Raw genomic sequence first — 17,379 nt, forward strand, 5'->3', positions numbered from 1 at the left:
ACCGGTAGGTTTAAAATCTTATTTTCTCTTACGTCCTAGAGGATGCTGGGGACTCCGTAAGGACCATGGGAATTATACCAAAGCTCCAGACTGGGCGGGAGAGTGCGGATGACTCTGCAGCACCGATTGAGCAAACAGGAGGTCCTCCTCAGCCAAGGTATCAAACTTGTAGAATTTAGCAAGTGTTTGAACCCGACCAAGTCGTTGCTCGGCAAAGCTGTAATGCCGAGACGCCTCGGGCAGCCGCCCAAGAAGAGCCCACCTTCCTAGTGGAATGGGCCTTTACCGAATTTGGTAACGGCAATACAGCCGTAGAATGAGCCTGCTGAATCGTGTTACAGATCCAGTGAGCAACAGTCTGTTTAGAAGCAGGAGCGCCAAGCTTGTTGGCTGCATACAGGACAAACAGTGCCTCTGTTTTCCTAACCCGAGCCGTCCTGGCAACATACATTTTTAAGGCCCTGACTACATCAAGGGACCTGGAATCCTCCAAGTCACCCGTAGCCACAGGCACCACGATAGGTTGGTTCATATGAAAAGATGAAACCACCTTAGGCAAAAATTGAGGACAAGTCCTTAATTCTGCTCTATCCACATGGAAAATCAGATAGGGGCTCTTGTGAGACAAAGCCGCCAATTCGGACACCCGCCGTGCAGATGCCAAGGCCAACAACATGACCACCTTCCAAGTGAGAAATTTTAAATCCACCATTTGAAGAGGCTCAAACCAGTGAGATTTTAGGAACTTTAACACCACGTTAAGGTCCCATGGTGCCACTGGGGGCACAAAAAGAGGCTGGATGTGCAGCACTCCCTTTACAAAAGTCTGGACTTCTGGGAGAGAAGCCAATTCCTTCTGAAAGAAAATGGATAGGGCCGAAATCTGTACCTTAATGGAGCCTAACTTTAGGCCCATATCCACTCCTGTCTGTAGAAAGTGGAGATAACGGCCCAGATGGAAATCTTCCGTAGGAGCATTCTTGGCTTCACACCAAGATACATACTTCCTCCTGATATGGTGATAATGTTTCGCCGTTACCTCCTTCCTAGCCTTAATCAGAGTAGGGATGACTTCCTCCGGAATACCTTTTCCCGCTAGGACTTTGTGTTCAACCGCCATGCTGTCAAACGTAACCGCGGTAAGTCTTGGAACATGCAGGGTCCCTGCTGCAATAGGTCTTCTCTGAGAGGAAGAGGCCACGGATCTTCTGTGAGCATTTCCTGAAGATCTGAATACCAGGCCCTTCGCGGCCAATCCGGAACAATGAGTATTGTCTGCACTCTTTTTCGTCTTATGATTCTCAGTATTTTTGAGATGAGCGGAAGAGGAGGGAACACATAGACCGACTGAAACACCCATGGTGTCACCAGGGCGTCCACCGCTACTGCCTGAGGGTCCCTTGACCTGGCACAATACCTCCGAAGCTTCTTGTTGAGGCGTGACGCCATCATGTCTATTTGTGGGAGTCCCCACTGACTTGTTATCTCTGCAAAAACTTCCTGATGAAGTCCCCACTTCTGGATGGAGATCGTGTCTGCTGAGGAAGTCTGCTTCCCAGTTGTCCACTTCCGGAATGAAGACCGCTGACAGAACGTTTACGTGATTTTCCGCCCAGCGAAGAATCCTGGTGGCTTCCGCCATTGCCACTCTGCTCCTTGTCCCACCTTGGCGGTTTACATGGGCCACAGCCGTGACGTTGTCCGATTGAATCAGAACCGGTAGGTCGCGAAGAATATTCTCCACTTGTTGTAGGCCGTTGTATATGGCCCTCAATTCCAGTACGTTGATGTGTAGACAAGCCTCCTGGCTTGACCATAGTCCCTGAAAATTTCTTCCTTGTGTGACTGCTCCCCATCCTCGGAGGCTCGCGTCCGTGGTCACCAGAACCCAGTCTTGAATGCCGAACCTGCGACCCTCGAGAAGGTGAGCACTCTGCAGCCACCACAGGAGAGACACCCTGGCCCTGGGGGACAGGCTTATTTTCCGATGTATTTGTAGATGGGACCCCGACCACTTTTCCAGAAGGTCCCACTGAAACGTCCTCGTATGGAACCTGCCGAAGGGGATGGCCTCGTAGGCCGCCACCATTTTTCCCAGTACTCGAGTGCATTGATGGACTGACACTCTTTTCGGTTTCAACAGGTCTCTGACCATGTTCTGGAGTTCCTGGGATTTTTCCAATGGGAGAAAAACCCTCTACTTTTCCGTGTCCAGAATCATGCCTAGGAAAGATAGCCGAGTCGTTGGAATCAACTGTGACTTTGGTAGATTTAGAATCCAGCCATGTTGCTGCAGCACTCAGGGAGAGCGACACGCTTTTCTGCAATTGATCTCTCGATCTCGCTTTTATCAGGAGATCGTCCAAGTACGGGATAATTGTGACTCCTTGTCTGCGCAGGAGCACCATCATTTCCGCCAGTACCTTGGTAAAAATCCTCGGGGCCGTAATGACTGTCCTGTGCAGCGAATCTCAGGTACGCCTGATGAGGGGGGATATATGGGGACATGAAGGTATGCATCCTTTATGTCTAGTGACACCATAAAATCCCCCCCTTCCAGGCTGGAGATCACTGCCCGGAGCGATTCCATCTTGAATTTGAACTTTCTCAAGTATAGGTTTAGGGATTTTAAATTTAGAGTGGGTCTGATCGAGCCATCCGGTTTCGAGACCCAAATAGGGTTGAATAGTACCCCTTCCCCTGTTGAACTAGGGGAACCTCGACAACCACTTGTTGTTGACACAGTTTTTGAATTGCAGCTAAAACCATCTCCCTTTCTGGGAATGAAGCTGGTAAAGCCGATTTTTAAAACCGGTGAGGAGGCACGTCTTCGAATTCCAGCTTGTAGCCTTGGGATACAATATCCATTGCCCAAGGATCCACGTCTGCCTGAACCCAGACGTGGTTGAAGAGTCAAAGACGTGCCCCCACCGGCGCGGACTCCCTCAGTGGAGCCCCAGCATCATGAGGTGGATTTAGTAGAAGCCGGGGAGGACTTCTGCTCCTGGGAACTAGCCGTAGCAGGCATTCTTTTCCCTCTACCCTTACCTCTGGCGAGGAAGGAAGAGCCCCGACCTCTTCTAGACTTATGCGACCGAAAGGACTGCATCTGATATTGTGGTGTTTTCTTTTGCTGTGGGGGGAACAAAAGGAAAAAAAGTAGAGATTTACCCGCGGTAGCAGTGGAAACCAGGTCCGCGAGACCTTCCCCAAATAAAACCTCACCCTTGTAAGGCAAAACTTCCATATCTCTCTTTGAGTCGGCATCACCCGTCCATTGGCGGGTCCACAGGGCTCGCCTAGCAGAAATCGCCATGTCGTTGGCTCTCGAACCTAGCAGCCCAACGTCTCTCTGAGCGTCTTCAATGTGACCTAAGGTCAATAAAATGGTATCCCTATCTAGGGTATCAATGTCCGCTGACAAGGTATCTGCCCAAGCTGCCACAGCGCTACAAACCCAAGCCGACACTATTGCCGGTCTGAGCAAGGCACCTGTATGTGTATAAATTGATTTTAAGGTAGTCTCCTGTCTGCGATCAGCAGGATCTTTGAGGGCTGCCGTGTCAGGAGACTGTAGCGCCACCATTTTGGACAAGCGCGTTAAAGCCTTGTCCACCTTGGGTGAGGATTCCCACCGTAACCTGTCCTGTGCCAGGAAAGGATACGCCATAAGAATTCTCTTGGGAATCTGCAGTTTCTTGTCTGGAGTTTCCCAAGTTTTTTCAAATAACTCATTCAGCTCATGAGATGGGGGAAAGGTTACCTCAGGTTTCTTTTCCTTAAACATGCATACCCTCGTGTCAGGGACAGAGGGGTCATCTGTGATATGCAAAACATCTTTTATTGCAATAATCATATAATTAATACTTTTGGCCACCCTTGGGTGTAACCTCGCATCATCGTAGTTGACACTGGAGTCAGAATCCGTTTCGGTATCAGTGTCTGATATTTGGGACAGTGGACGTTTCCGAGACCCTGAAGGGCCCTGTGACACAGTCAAAGCCATGGATTGACTCCCTGTTTTATCCCTGGACTCTGCTTTGTCCAATCTCTTATGTAATAAAGACACATTTGCATTTAAAACATTCCACATATCCAACCAATCAGGTGTCGGCGTTGCCGACGGAGACACCACAATCATCTGCTCCACCTCCTCCTTAGATGAGCCTTCCGCTTCAGACATGCCGACACACGTACCGACACCCCCACACACTCAGGGATATATCTATATGGAGACAGTCCCCCAATAAGGCCCTTTGGAGAGACAGAGGGGAGAGTATGCCAGCACACACCCAGCGCTACCGGACACAGGAATAAAATCCCAGTTAGTACAGCGCTTTTATATAAATATATCTAATTACACTCACTGCGCCAATTAAATGTGCCCCCCCCCCTCCTTTTTGCCCTCTGTAACCGTGTTCAGCAGGGGAGAGTCCGGGGAGCCAGCTTCTCTACAGTGTGCTGTGGAGAAAATAGCGCTGGTTAGTGCTGGAGGATCAAGCTCCGCCCCCTCAGCGGCAGGCTTCGGTCCCGCTCAAATTATTTATACTGGCGGGGGTTTTATTAATATACCGCCTCCACAGTATCTAATCAATACGCCAGTGTCCCCTGAGGATAATATTGCTGCCCAGGGCGCCCCCACTGCGCCCTGCACCCTTACAGTGCCCGCTGTGTGTGTATGTGTGGAAGCAATGGCGCACAGCGTTACCGCTGCGCGTTACCTCAGTAAAGATCTGAAGTCTTCTGCCGCCTTTGACGTCTTCTTTCTTCTTAATACCCACCCGGCTTCTATCTTCCGGCTCTGTGAGGAGGACGACGGCGTGGCTCCGGGGCAAACGGCGAGGGTGAGACCTGCGTTCCGACACTCTGGAGCTAATGGTGTCCAGTAACCAAAGAAGCAGAGCCTAGCATTTAAGTAGGTTTGCTTCTCTCCCCTCAGTCCCACGATGCAGGGAGCCTGTTGACAGCAGCGCTCCCTGAAAATAAAAAACCTAACAAAAGTATTTTTCAGAGAAACTCAGGAGAGCTCCCCTGCAGTGCACCCAGTCTCCTCTGGACACAGGATCTAACTGGGGTCTGGAGGAGGGGCATAGAGGGAGGAGCCAGTGCACACCCATCTAAAGTCTTTAGAGTGCCCATGTCTCCTGCGGAGCCCGTCTATACCCCATGGTCCTTACGGAGTCCCCAGCATCCTCTAGGACGTAAGAAAAACACAGTTTCTATAGCTCTCTCCCTCTCATATACAGTATATATTTCCCAATCTTCACCATTACAGTCCAGATTTTAAGGATAACCATGCTTGAGATATGATGGGACACATCAGTTTAATTCACAAACATCTGTAGAGGGATGTAGGTGCTATCCTGGTTGTAAGGATGCCGAAGCCAGAATCCTGACTGCTTACAATGCCGGCAAACAGGGGCTATTCCCACTCATGGGTGTCCACGACAACCACAGAGTGGGAACAGAACCTTTGGCGAGTGCAGCAAGCCCCTTCTGTAGATGCTTATGGTCTCTTTTTAAAACTAAAAGAGGATTAGGGTCACAGAACAATACTGAACTAAATTCTTGTTTGATGCCATTACATTCTGAATTGCTTTTTTTTATATTGATGCCTTACGGTTAATTGTGGTGCACAGTGCAAAACAGTTGCTTAATAAATTTGGCAAACATTAACTTTCTGGTGACCGCCTTCCTGTAATTTTGTTTAGATATTAGTTATCATCATAGGCACAGAAAACGTTGGTATTCTTTCCATTCACGTCATTCAATGGGGGAGATTCAATTGTTTGAAAAGTCAGTTGGGTGACTGCTTTTTCCTATCTAATAGACAGGAAAAAACAGACACCGAACCGACTTATCAAACATTTGAATTCCCCCCTTCATGTTAGAAATGAGATAAAGTCACACCTCAAACCCTGAGGCACGGGGTATGACATGGTCTGTGTACACTATAAATAAGAACATTGGGTCATGCAACAGGTTGAAACCAGTAGTTTTGAATGAAGGTCATGTTTTCATAGTCTCTAGCAGGAGCAGGTCAGAAAAAGCCAGATACTGTATAAGCAAGGCGTTAGCCTGCACCATCAGTAACAGCATGTGGAATGGAAGTTGGTCATAATAATGTGTCCTCTTACTACTTGTCACTGGCTAAGAACAGCACCGTAGGATAGTCTACAAGATTTTGTGCCTTGCTGTAGAAACACTCCGTTCTAAGTCATATCCTAACAGGGACTATGGTACACTATTATTACACTTTAGTTTCAAAATACAATTATATTACAGTGCTGTAAAACATTAAAATTACTATATTTATTTTCCCTTTCCATTTGACTAAAGTAGTTATTAAAGCAATGTAATATGGTCGGGCAGGCAAAGAAGTAACAAAAGTATGCTCATAGTTTCGTTACCCCTTTTTGGAGACTATATCTAGCACGCCGTTACCCAAATGTCCTCAAAGTAACTACAGACTAGGTTTTATGGATATCCATGCTGGAGCACAAGTGACAATCAAAATAACTGAGGTACTAATTATGTCACCTTGGTCAAGCAAGGATATCCTTAAAACCAGGACTGCAAGGGGCATTTGAGGACTGACTAGCTAGCATATATATTCCCTATGGTAGGCACAATTAAGCAATGACAAATGTTTGATGTTAATGTCCATTTAAATGGAAACTAGGCTTCGTCAGCAGAACAGACACAAGCACCTCACTGTAAGGTTGTTTTTTCAGGGTTGCTGGCTGGGCTGGGCCACAACACATTACGCTAACATTTTTGAATGCTTTAAATTCATTCCATCCTAATTAATCCCAGCAGAAAATACAATCAGCAACTGCCATCACTGGCTGGCTGTGATCACACACACACACACACACACACACACACACACAATATGGCCACTGTAACCTTTAGATAAAGGTTGACCTTGATTATCTTGTTGCGTTTCTTTTTCAACCTCACTACATCAGTGAAACCTACAACCCACCTTAGAAAACATATTTGCAATATTGTAATGTGAATTTTCAAAATGCAACGGCAGATGTGGTTTTGGTATATTACGCCGACATTGACCATGGCGTCCATCATGAAGTGTCAACACAGTCATATCGTCAACAATGCATTTCTAAGGTATCCCTAAAAGTAGCGCTAAAGCCTAAACCTAACCCAGCCGTACCTTAATGGTAATGTCAACAATTTTATTATTGGTTATGTCAATAGTGTCACTCCAGGGGCAGGGTGCTGATCAGTGAGGGCATATTTACAACTTGGTGAATAATGTTTTAGATGAGACGTATCACTAGTGCTACTGTAGCTACAGTATATGTCACGTCTAAAACTTTGCCCTTCAAAATGTAAATATGCCCCACTTATTGATCAGCATTCTGCCCCTAAACTATGTCAGACATAGTAAACATAGACATAGTTACCATGTCACCATAACTGTCGACGTTCTGGTGTTGACATGAAACATAGTATGTCGACAATGCGATCACCAACATGCTGACTGAATACCGCCACTGTATTTTTCTTTTCTATACAACAAACAAACTCAAGCAGAATCTCTGGATTAGATGTCAATGCACTGTTAATGTAGGTTTGTTTTCACTTGGCATAGTACAGGTACTTGCAAGAAAAAAAATATATATAAACAAATAAAAAACAGAAGTTGTGCAATCAAAACAGTGTCAAAGGACTACACAAAGGGTTTTTTCCCCATCTTTATACAGACTATTGTTACTGTATGATATAATCCCATTTAACCCTACAAAACTAAAACCCTCACAAGGTGTCAGACAAGACAACAAAAACTAATCTATATTATATATTCAGAAGTGAGAACAAGTACTGCTGTCTTTTTGAGAAATATAAATAGGTAGGACAAATGTATTAGTAGAAAAATTCAGCTCATGATGAGAAAGTAGCAAAGTGGTCAGCATCGCTGCGTCACAGCACTGGGGTCCCATTCCAACCATATCAGAGTACAGTTTGTATGTTTTACGTATGTTTGCATAACTCTCCTTTGGTCGCTCTGGTTTCCTCCCTTAGAGAACATACCTCCTAACTTTATCTGGTCTGTAAGCCAGACATTTGCCTGCATCGTAGGTGCGTTCTCAGTAGTTAAGGGGCATGGCTTTGCGGGAAATGCCGTACCTGCATGCGCAAGCAGAGAGCAATGGTGACAGGAGACTTCCCAACTCTCTCCCCCCCCCCCCCCCTGCGGCCTTCGGTTGGGACAAATGGACAGTGCCCAAAGAACGGGACTGTCCCACTAAAATCAGGACAGTCAGGAGGTATGCTGATATGTTCATTGTCCTGAAATTATTAGGAAAATATCCTTATTGTGCGTTTATGTAGTAAGGAAGTTAGACTGTAAGCAGGGACAGATTTGAATGATTACAACAACCCCTATGAAGTGCTGCATAATGTATGAAGGGAGCTATGTGAAATGTTAATAGTCACCTGGCTTGTTTTCAGTTAAACTATGCCTTACTGCTAGGAGCTGTATACAATAGCCAGAAATCACGTTTATCCCTAGAATGATGATCTGTAAGAACGTTTGTCATGCAGATAAATGTGTCAGAATAGAGAGCGCAGGACAGTGAGTGCATACTAGCGCAGAGAGGGGCTGTTTATACTCACAACAAATAGCAGCAGACGGCACACGTCACCAACATGGTATTAATCACCCTGTAACAGAAACAAGACTGTAAGAACAGAACACTGTACTTCTGTGTGATCACAGGAAATAGGGATGCTCTTTACCATTTCTTATTGGTTTATTTCGCAAATGAACAATAAAAACCATCACATTTGGATACAAAGTAGAATAGATTTCTATATTTTACATTAAAACTTTGAAAATGTGCAATCAGCATGCATCCATTAAACTGACAAACATCTCCAGTTATAGACAGCGATAAATGAATACCCTAGCAGAATTGTATACAGCGTATGTCTTGTAGATTCCTCTCACAATGTATATAACACATGCTTATATCTGCAGAAGGCGTCGGAAGGAAATAGATGCCTTCTGCCAGTATCTCAATGCCGAAAAGCTGCATCGGATCACCATGGCAACCAACGGTGGCGAGACTTGCAATGTTTGCTTGCTTTGCCAGTAAATCTGCATCAGAAGACGCAGACACTGGCTTCGCCACTCTCAGAAAAAAAACAGGGCCAACTCACCCGTTTCCAGGAAACGCTGCCCAGCTCCGCCCACATGCACAGTACGGGTACTGCACACGCGCAGTCCCACAAACTTCGGAGGTGTACATAAACTCTTGAATTTACTTACGTCTCTGAATCACGCCCTGATACCATAATGTGAATGTGACAGCTAATACTATATAATCATATTGCATTACATAGAAATGCCAGCTGCCAATTCTACTCCAGTGAAGGGATGCAATATGTTTTACATTAAAGCTTGTAAGATCAGAGATCTTTATTTAATCAAGACTGTTCCGTTGTGTCTGCAATTTAATACTGTGGCCGTCATAAGGACCATGTGTATGAAACACTATTATCTGCCTGGTATACTAAGCTATGCTACTGTAGTGTTGACAGACATTCACAATGTGGACTTGCTATACCAGACCCATCTATTTGACCAGACTTATTTTCCTTGTGATGAAGATATAATTAACAATTAGAAACATATTTCCTAATTACCAGGTTTTAGACCCAATAATAAGAAATTAACATTTGCCTGAATGTACTGAAAATCACATGCAGGAACAGGGGATCTGGTGACGGGGAAAGAAGTGAAATAACAAAAGCCATCATTTCACTTCTACTCCAGGAGCTGGGGGTGTTCTGCGCACGTGCGGTCTGCCACGTGCGCAGAACATGTATGGCAGCCATTGCCGAGGAAGCTTCCTGAGGAACGGTCTACCAGTAATTTTGGAAATCTGTAGCCCATAGGCTACAACAACCTAAAGGTGCTGTTGGAAATGAAAAGACCGTGGCAGATATGCGATATCTGCTGTGGTACCTCCTTCATACATTAGGGGGATCCTAAATATTAGCCGTTGCCCCCCAAAACAGGTGTTTAAAGGGATATACAGCTAAAATGACTTGATAAATAATCCCCTTAAGCCAGTGGCTTCCAAACTTTTTTGAATCACGGCGCCCTAGAATATCAGAATTTTTTTCACGGCACCCCTAGGCCAAAAATTTCTTATTGAGAAATTTAGAAAGAAATATTACATTAAGTAGATCGCATTTATATGTCATCCTTAGGGTCAGTTGTGTGGTGAGGGACAAGATTTGCTTCTGTTTGGCCACATATTTTATGACTGGCAGCCACCAGCACTGGTTTTGCCTATTATATTGACCATGATTAATTTGAATTGGTCCTGGATCACCAACCCGGGGCACCCCTGCAAGTGTCCCGAGGCACCCCAGGGAGCCACGACACACAGTTTGGGAACCTCTGCCTTAAGCACAGTGGCTAGCAATCTCCAGACATACTACTTAGCTCTGTGTGTCTATGTGATAGAGGGTGATACACAGTTTTAATGTTTACCAAATAAGCTTTGCTGCAATTTAGCTCTTGTCTGCAAACACAAGCTGCAAATCGCCAGTTAGGTCAGTTTATTAAATAAGGCTAGAGCAGATCTAGTCTGTCTATGGCAGTGAGGAAAAAGTGTGTGTGCGCCACTGCCAAAGTCATCGGGTATGTGCTAGAATGAAACGTCAGGCAGAAAAGCAGAAGTTACTAAACACGCAAGTCACATGAAGGTCAAATAACAGCTCCCAACCAGCAACGTAATCATTAAATAGTAATAAAGAAAGACAGTCAGATGAAATGGGATTATGGAAATTATCTATTTAACATTACATTGTTCCAGAAATAAAATAAACAAACTATTAACATCACACATACGCGAATGGGCAAAATAATGTGTCTCATAGCAGATACATCATGTAGGTATACGGTCTCTAGGTCGACAGTGTCTAGGTCGACCACTATTGGTCGATTATAACTAGGTCAATAGGGTCTCTAGGTCGACATGAGTTTTTCAAAAAAAATTTCTTTTTTTGAACTTTTTCATACTTAACAAATCACGCGGACTACAATTGGGAATAGTAACTTGTGCCGAGAGCAGCGAGGCACCTTGCCCGAAGCATGGCGAACGAAGCGAACCATGTGAGGGGACACAGTGTACTAAGTGGGGTTCCTGGTCACTTTACGGGGAAAACAACACCAAAAAACCCCCATTAAAAAACTCGAGTTTTTGACCCGTCGACCTACAGACCCTGTCAACCTAGTTACTGTCAACCTAGACACTTTCAACCCCCCATGCCACACCCATCACGTATACCCTGTACAGCGTTGCAGAGCCTTACAGATATATTACTATAATATAATGTATACCAGTTTTCAGTAACACAGATTTATAACATCATTATAATATAAATAAAACCTCTGTACAGATACACTGCAAGAAAGTGTAATATTGTTACAGCATATATTCTATTCATGTATTTGCAGCCATGGTAATGTTAGACAAGTGTTCTGCAGAATAAACTGGTAATGAATGTATGAGCATGTATGAAGATTGAGGAGATGAGGGCTGGGTTGAAAAATTACTGTGACCATGCCTGGTGCCAGCAGACTAGCAGAGCCCTGGGCTGCAGCCACACTCACTAATCACCCTGCGCCCACATGACGGTAACACCAGCTTCCACAGCACACTCACCCTCGGTTGGGTCCCTTGGGGATGAACCACGGCAGCACAGCGCCCACAATACCCCAGAAGACGGTCATGACGATGATCGGGATGAGCAGCCCGGGGTAGGCCATGATGCCGGCACTGTACACGGAACTGTCTGCAACTACTGTGATAAACTCAACAGCAGGGAAGACAACTATCACAGTCATGTGACTACATGTGCCTCGTCACATGACTGCTCCTCTCCCAGCGCCCGCTGTACGTTTACTTGATGGGAGGAGTCTCTGCACTAACCACGCCCCCAGCATATGATCCCTTCACCGGTATTAACGTTGCGACAATCCCCATGTTGGCACAGACTCCGCCCAACTCTAATAATAGTAGCAAGTGAAAGGAATTCCCTGTGCCGTGTCCTGTGCTGTGCCCGGGCCGCTTCAGAGGTTGTAGTATGCAGAGGAGCAGCCGCCAGGCACTGTCCCTCCCCCTGGCTGCAGATGCATCGCGTCGTCCTGGGTGCCGGAGAGTAGATGAGAAGTCTACTGCTGATTATTAATGCATGCATTTGTACCTGTCAGCTCAGTTACAGGGAGTCTCACCTTTATTTTATTGCATAGGCAGCCAGCATTTGCAATATACAGTATGCATTAGCATTCTGTACAAGGGGTGTGCAATAAGATTCCGGATGCACAAAAAGTATATTTACAAAGTGAACATTACATTTTTCCAAAGTATTCGCCAGAGGAGTCTTTGATATGTTGCATGTTCTCAAACCACTTGGGGAAGAAGATGGCCCAGTCCAAAGCAGTTCTATCTTCTACATGCAGTATGAAGGTCTCCACTGCAGTTTCCGGTGACTGAAAACCAATCACATGCATCCTGTGTTTAATTTGTGGGAACACTAATAAGGAGGGAGAGGGCAACATGCCGGCACCTCTTTTTGGTCAACCAATAACTGAGACAAGACAACTTCGTTTCTTGGGCAAATCAAAAGGTCACAGCTTTATTGATTAAATACATAATCACAACCAAAACAAACTGCAGGACATGAAAAGCAAGGGGAACGGTGCGCCATGCTCACGCAACGTTGTACCACCTGAGGCGTGGCCGCCCGCCTTCGTGGGTATGCGGCCCGCCTCCTACAATTTGGTACTACCCGGGGCGTGCCCGACCCCACCATGTGGTTACGGGACCACGCCCCCTACCATTTTGGGACCAGCTACCATCCGCACAGCACCATACCTTGGCGCGCAACCCGTATGGTACCTGCTGTATTAATGCTGGAACCAGGCGTGCGGCCACCTATTGGTGAATATGCGAGGCATTCTGTAAATCCCCTACTTTCATGCCTTGTGCATCGCTCCCTCCCCGCCGACCAACTGTGACAATAACATCCTCCTCAACAACCTATACAGCAATGTAAGAACATGAACTTGAAAAATCACAAATGTTTCTTTTTCTTCTTTTTTTTTCCATTTATTTAATTTTTTACTTTTTTTATAATTATATATAAAACAATGACAAGCAATATCCAACATCGTTACATAATTCTTCACACCTCCTGGCTGCCGCCTGTGACCGCTTAGACACCAGTACCTTTTTAACTCACCGGGCTGGGTGGGCGGGCGTCTTGTCCTTGCTGGGGGGTGAATGCACTCAGCCCCCCGGCTCCCAGCATATAAACCTCCTGCTGCCCACTCCCCTGCAATTAAATCCTCTAACCCTCACTGGGCGTTATGATCAGCCAGGTGCTAAAAGGGGGACCGGTGTGCTGGCTGCTACCCCCCCCCCCCCCATCCCCCCCTGCCTGGGGGGTTCCCTCCATTGCCCCCATGAGCTGCCTTGCGTCCCTCCCCCTTATCTGGATGCGGGGGCCATCTTTGGCTACCTTCGCCCCTTTAAGTCACATGTTGCCAGTTTTGGACTATATGGCGGATGACCAAGCTCCTAGATGCGTTCCAAGTCCAGAAAATCCACCACTTTCCTGGACATGTGTGGGCAGGTGCATTGAACACGAGTTCTTAGGCAGCGCTTGGAAATGGCTTCCAGCATTTGCATCAGGCATTGGATGACGCACCAGTTCCCAGTGACTGAATTGCTGCAGAAATAGTACGGTAGCAACATGATCAGTCTTGGCCACAAAAACAGCCACCATCTACTTGACTAAGCTTCCTCAAGTAGTAACTGCTGTGGCAGCGCACCTCCAACTGGGCTCCTCATCTTCCAGAGACCATCTCCTGTGCCTAAATCCTCATATAAGAATGAGGATTTGATTGTGGCTAATATTTGATGTTTAAGTGTCAAGCCACCATCCAGGACAACGCTAAGATTCCACACATGATCAGTGTTTTGTAATTCTGTGCCCAAGCATCAGTCCAGTTGGTTTGCTATGCTGCAGTCTTGTCCTTTGATGTCGAGGTCCTATCATAAGGACCTCTGTTTTATTAATATTTTCTACTAGTTTCTCCCCGTGGCCTCACCCACGTGTATTTCGTATTTAATGCTGTTCACAATGTTACTATAGAGCCTCCCTGTATACCATAATTGTTATTTCGGCACTAATGATTTGAGCGCAAATATAAAGATATCTGCTTGTACTGACACGAGAACGGGCTACATAATGGGGTGTGTGCAGTAAGTTTCCGGAGCAGTGCATAGGTAAAGTAGACACAATCCAAGAGGTTGTGAACTGTAATTTCTGAGTAAAGTTCTTGTGAAATGTCAGGGCAAAGCACCGTATATAAGCAGCACTGCACACCGAAGAAGTCCGCATGTTCACTTCCTTCACAAACTCGTTATGGCGCTCAACAGAACCAGGATCTTCTACAACTACAAGGGTGGCCTGCGACAAAAGCTGCTTTTGGAGAGAAAATACTGCCCTGGACCACTGTGTTTGAGTGGTTTGAGAATTTCGGCATGGGAGACGGTCCCTGGAAGATGAGCACTGTGGCCAACCTGTGTCCACCATCACCAAGGACGACGTTACTGCCATGAGGGCCATAGTGGAGGTGAACACAAAGGGGTCCATGGCCCAGTTAGAAAAGGAGATAGGCATCTCAGTACAATACAATACAAATAGCTTTACAGTCACTAAAACATTAAAAAATGAATCAGCAAAATTACAATGCAGTACATCTATACTCCAGTGATATATAAAACAGAATGTTAAGAATTCAAACCAACAATTACAGAAGGGAAAAACTGTTTCTCATCCTACTTGTATGGCAACCAAGACACCTACAGCATTGTGGCTCTGTCCCATTACAAAGTTTGTCCCATTAAGGGGCGCCAATATCTACATTCACTTACCAAAAAAATTAAGCTCAGGCCGGCCCTGCTTACATGGATGATTCCGGCAGGTGCTGTTGCTTCCTGCTCTCTGAAGAATGAGGGACCGGTTCAGCGGAAGGACTACTGTTCTCCTCTCCACCACCACACTGTTAAAGCCCAGCCATGTACCCCACCTTAGCCGCACCTCCTAGTCAGGCACAGAGGAGGGGCCGACACTTAATGCACAATACTCTCCGGGTCAGTATATAGCAATCCTTATATTTGAAATGTTGTGCTGAGTACCCCTTGTGCTGAGCGCGCGTGGCCCCAGCTGTTGAACTCGGATGGCGGTCATAAGATCGACATGAGTTAGGTCGACATACATTGGGTCGACATGATAACTAGGTCGACATGGCTTTTTAAAAAAAAATTCCACGCGGACTACAATTGGGAACTGTAACCTTGCCCAAACTAACGAGCCATGCGAGGGGACTCTGTGCACTAATTCAGGTTCCCGGTCACTTTACGAAGTCAACGACCCCAAAAAAAGTAATGTCGAACTAGTACATAGAAAAAATATATATACAGCGCCACTTGTGGGATAGATTCCAAAACTACGTTAAAATATTTTAAAAAGAGAAAATCTTTAAAAACATTTAAAAAACACACATAACCTTTTTAAAGGTGTCTGCCACCCCCTAAAAATGCAACGCTGGTGGAGCAATGCTAAAAATTGTGGAAGAAGTGGGGGATAGGGGTACCGGCGACCTGTGTTGTTTAAAAAATGTATATTATTAAAAAATCCTTAGATTTATCAGCCAAAAAATATATATATAAAAATATTCAAATTTAATAAGATATAAAACTTAATAGATAAAAGTAACAAATTTTCAACAGATAAAAAAATATATAAATATAAGGTAGGAGATAAGACTTAGCTTAAAAAATAGGCAGGGGGTCAGTGCAGGGAACCCAACGCGTTTCGTCACATATGACTTCTTCAAAGGGTCTTTGAAGAAGTCATATTTTTATATATATATTTTTTGGCTGATAAATCTAAGGATTTTTTAATAATATACATTTTTTAAACAACACAGGTCGCCGGTACCCCTATCCCCCACTTCTTCGAACTAGTACATGTTGACCTAATGACCATGTCGACCTAGTGATCATGTCGTCCTAATGCATGTCGACCAAACGTGGTCAACCTAACTCATGTCGACCTAATGAACCACACCCGTTGAACTCCACTAGGTCCTAACGGCTTTCTTCACAGCTGCAGCTGGGGGGGGGGGGGGGGGGGGATGTAGTGTGGCAGATAGGTTATGTAATGTAGTGGTGCAGCATAGCATATAGGGGATGTAGTGTAGTGATGTAATGTAACATATAGGGTATGTAGTGTAGTGGTGTAGCGCAGTGTATAGGGGCATGTGGTGTAGTGCAGTGTGTAGGGGATGTAGTGTAGTGATGTAGTGTAGCATATAGGGGATGTAGTATTGTGATGTAGTGCAGTGTATAGGGGCTTGTGGTGTAGTGATGTGCAGCGTATAGAGGGGATGTAGTGTAATGATATAGTGCAGTCTATAGGAGGATGTAGTGCAGTTATGTAGTGCAACGTATAGGGTCACATAGGGGGCATATAGTAGAAGACGCTGCTGGGGGACCATGCAACAGTGGGGGGCGTGCCAAATTGCTGCCTTGCACTGGATGACAAAAATCCTAGTTTCGGCCCTGATATCTATCCAGATGCCAGTCATGATGGTGCCTCGGAATTAGTACATAACTCAGGAACCATGCCTGTTGATAGTTCTTTTGTGATGCCCCAGAATGCCGTACTTGTGGCCGTGCGTGTTAGAGATGGAACTTCTGTTCTGAGAATGATGTGTGATCACTACTGCTCCGTGTAAAATTTGTCTAAAAAACTTTTTTCATCACGTTTTTCTATTTCTTTATTGTTTTTAATATTTCGCTTTGTATGACCTCATATCCAGGTCATAATAGTACCACATGTGGGCTTACGAATAAAATAATATATTCCACGTGGGTATTGGTATTTCAGTTTTGAAACATGTACTAAGTAATAAATAAATACATTAAAATCAAATTCTTTATTTAAGACATACAAAATATATGTGAATGGGATAGAGTGCACCTTGATAAACTGATTCCTGTCACGAGCCTTTTCATATCCATTTTTTTTAATCAGTGAGTAGCACCAATGTTCTAATATATGTGGAATTATGCACAATAGAAATTAGAACATATTGGGGGTAATTCCAAGTTGATCGCAGCAGGAAATTTTTTAGCAGTTGGGCAAAACCATGTGCAGTGCAGGGGAGGCAGATGTAACATGTGCAGAGAGAGATAGATTTGGGTGTGGTGAGTTCAATCTGCAATCTAAATTGCAGTGTAAAAATAAAGCAGCCAGTAT

The 17,379-nt window shown here is 45.1% G+C and overlaps 1 protein-coding gene across 1 annotated transcript in view; it reads right to left on the bottom strand.

Annotated features, from left to right (window-relative positions):
• ATP6V0E1 (ATPase H+ transporting V0 subunit e1) overlaps positions 1–11,930 on the bottom strand; it is a 19,301-nt gene extending 7,371 nt beyond the window's left edge. Inside the window, exons 1-2 of the mRNA XM_063928067.1 lie at positions 11,709–11,930; positions 8,644–8,691 (exon numbers count right to left, since the gene is read on the bottom strand). Of these exons, the coding sequence (XP_063784137.1) occupies positions 8,644–8,691; positions 11,709–11,890 (230 nt within the window). The 5' untranslated portion in view covers positions 11,891–11,930. The remainder of the gene's footprint in view (positions 1–8,643; positions 8,692–11,708) is intronic.
• Between the last annotated feature and the right edge of the window lie 5,449 nt (positions 11,931–17,379).

This window comes from Pseudophryne corroboree, chromosome 6 (genome assembly GCF_028390025.1).
Source record: "Pseudophryne corroboree isolate aPseCor3 chromosome 6, aPseCor3.hap2, whole genome shotgun sequence".
Lineage (NCBI taxonomy): Eukaryota > Metazoa > Chordata > Amphibia > Anura > Myobatrachidae > Pseudophryne > Pseudophryne corroboree.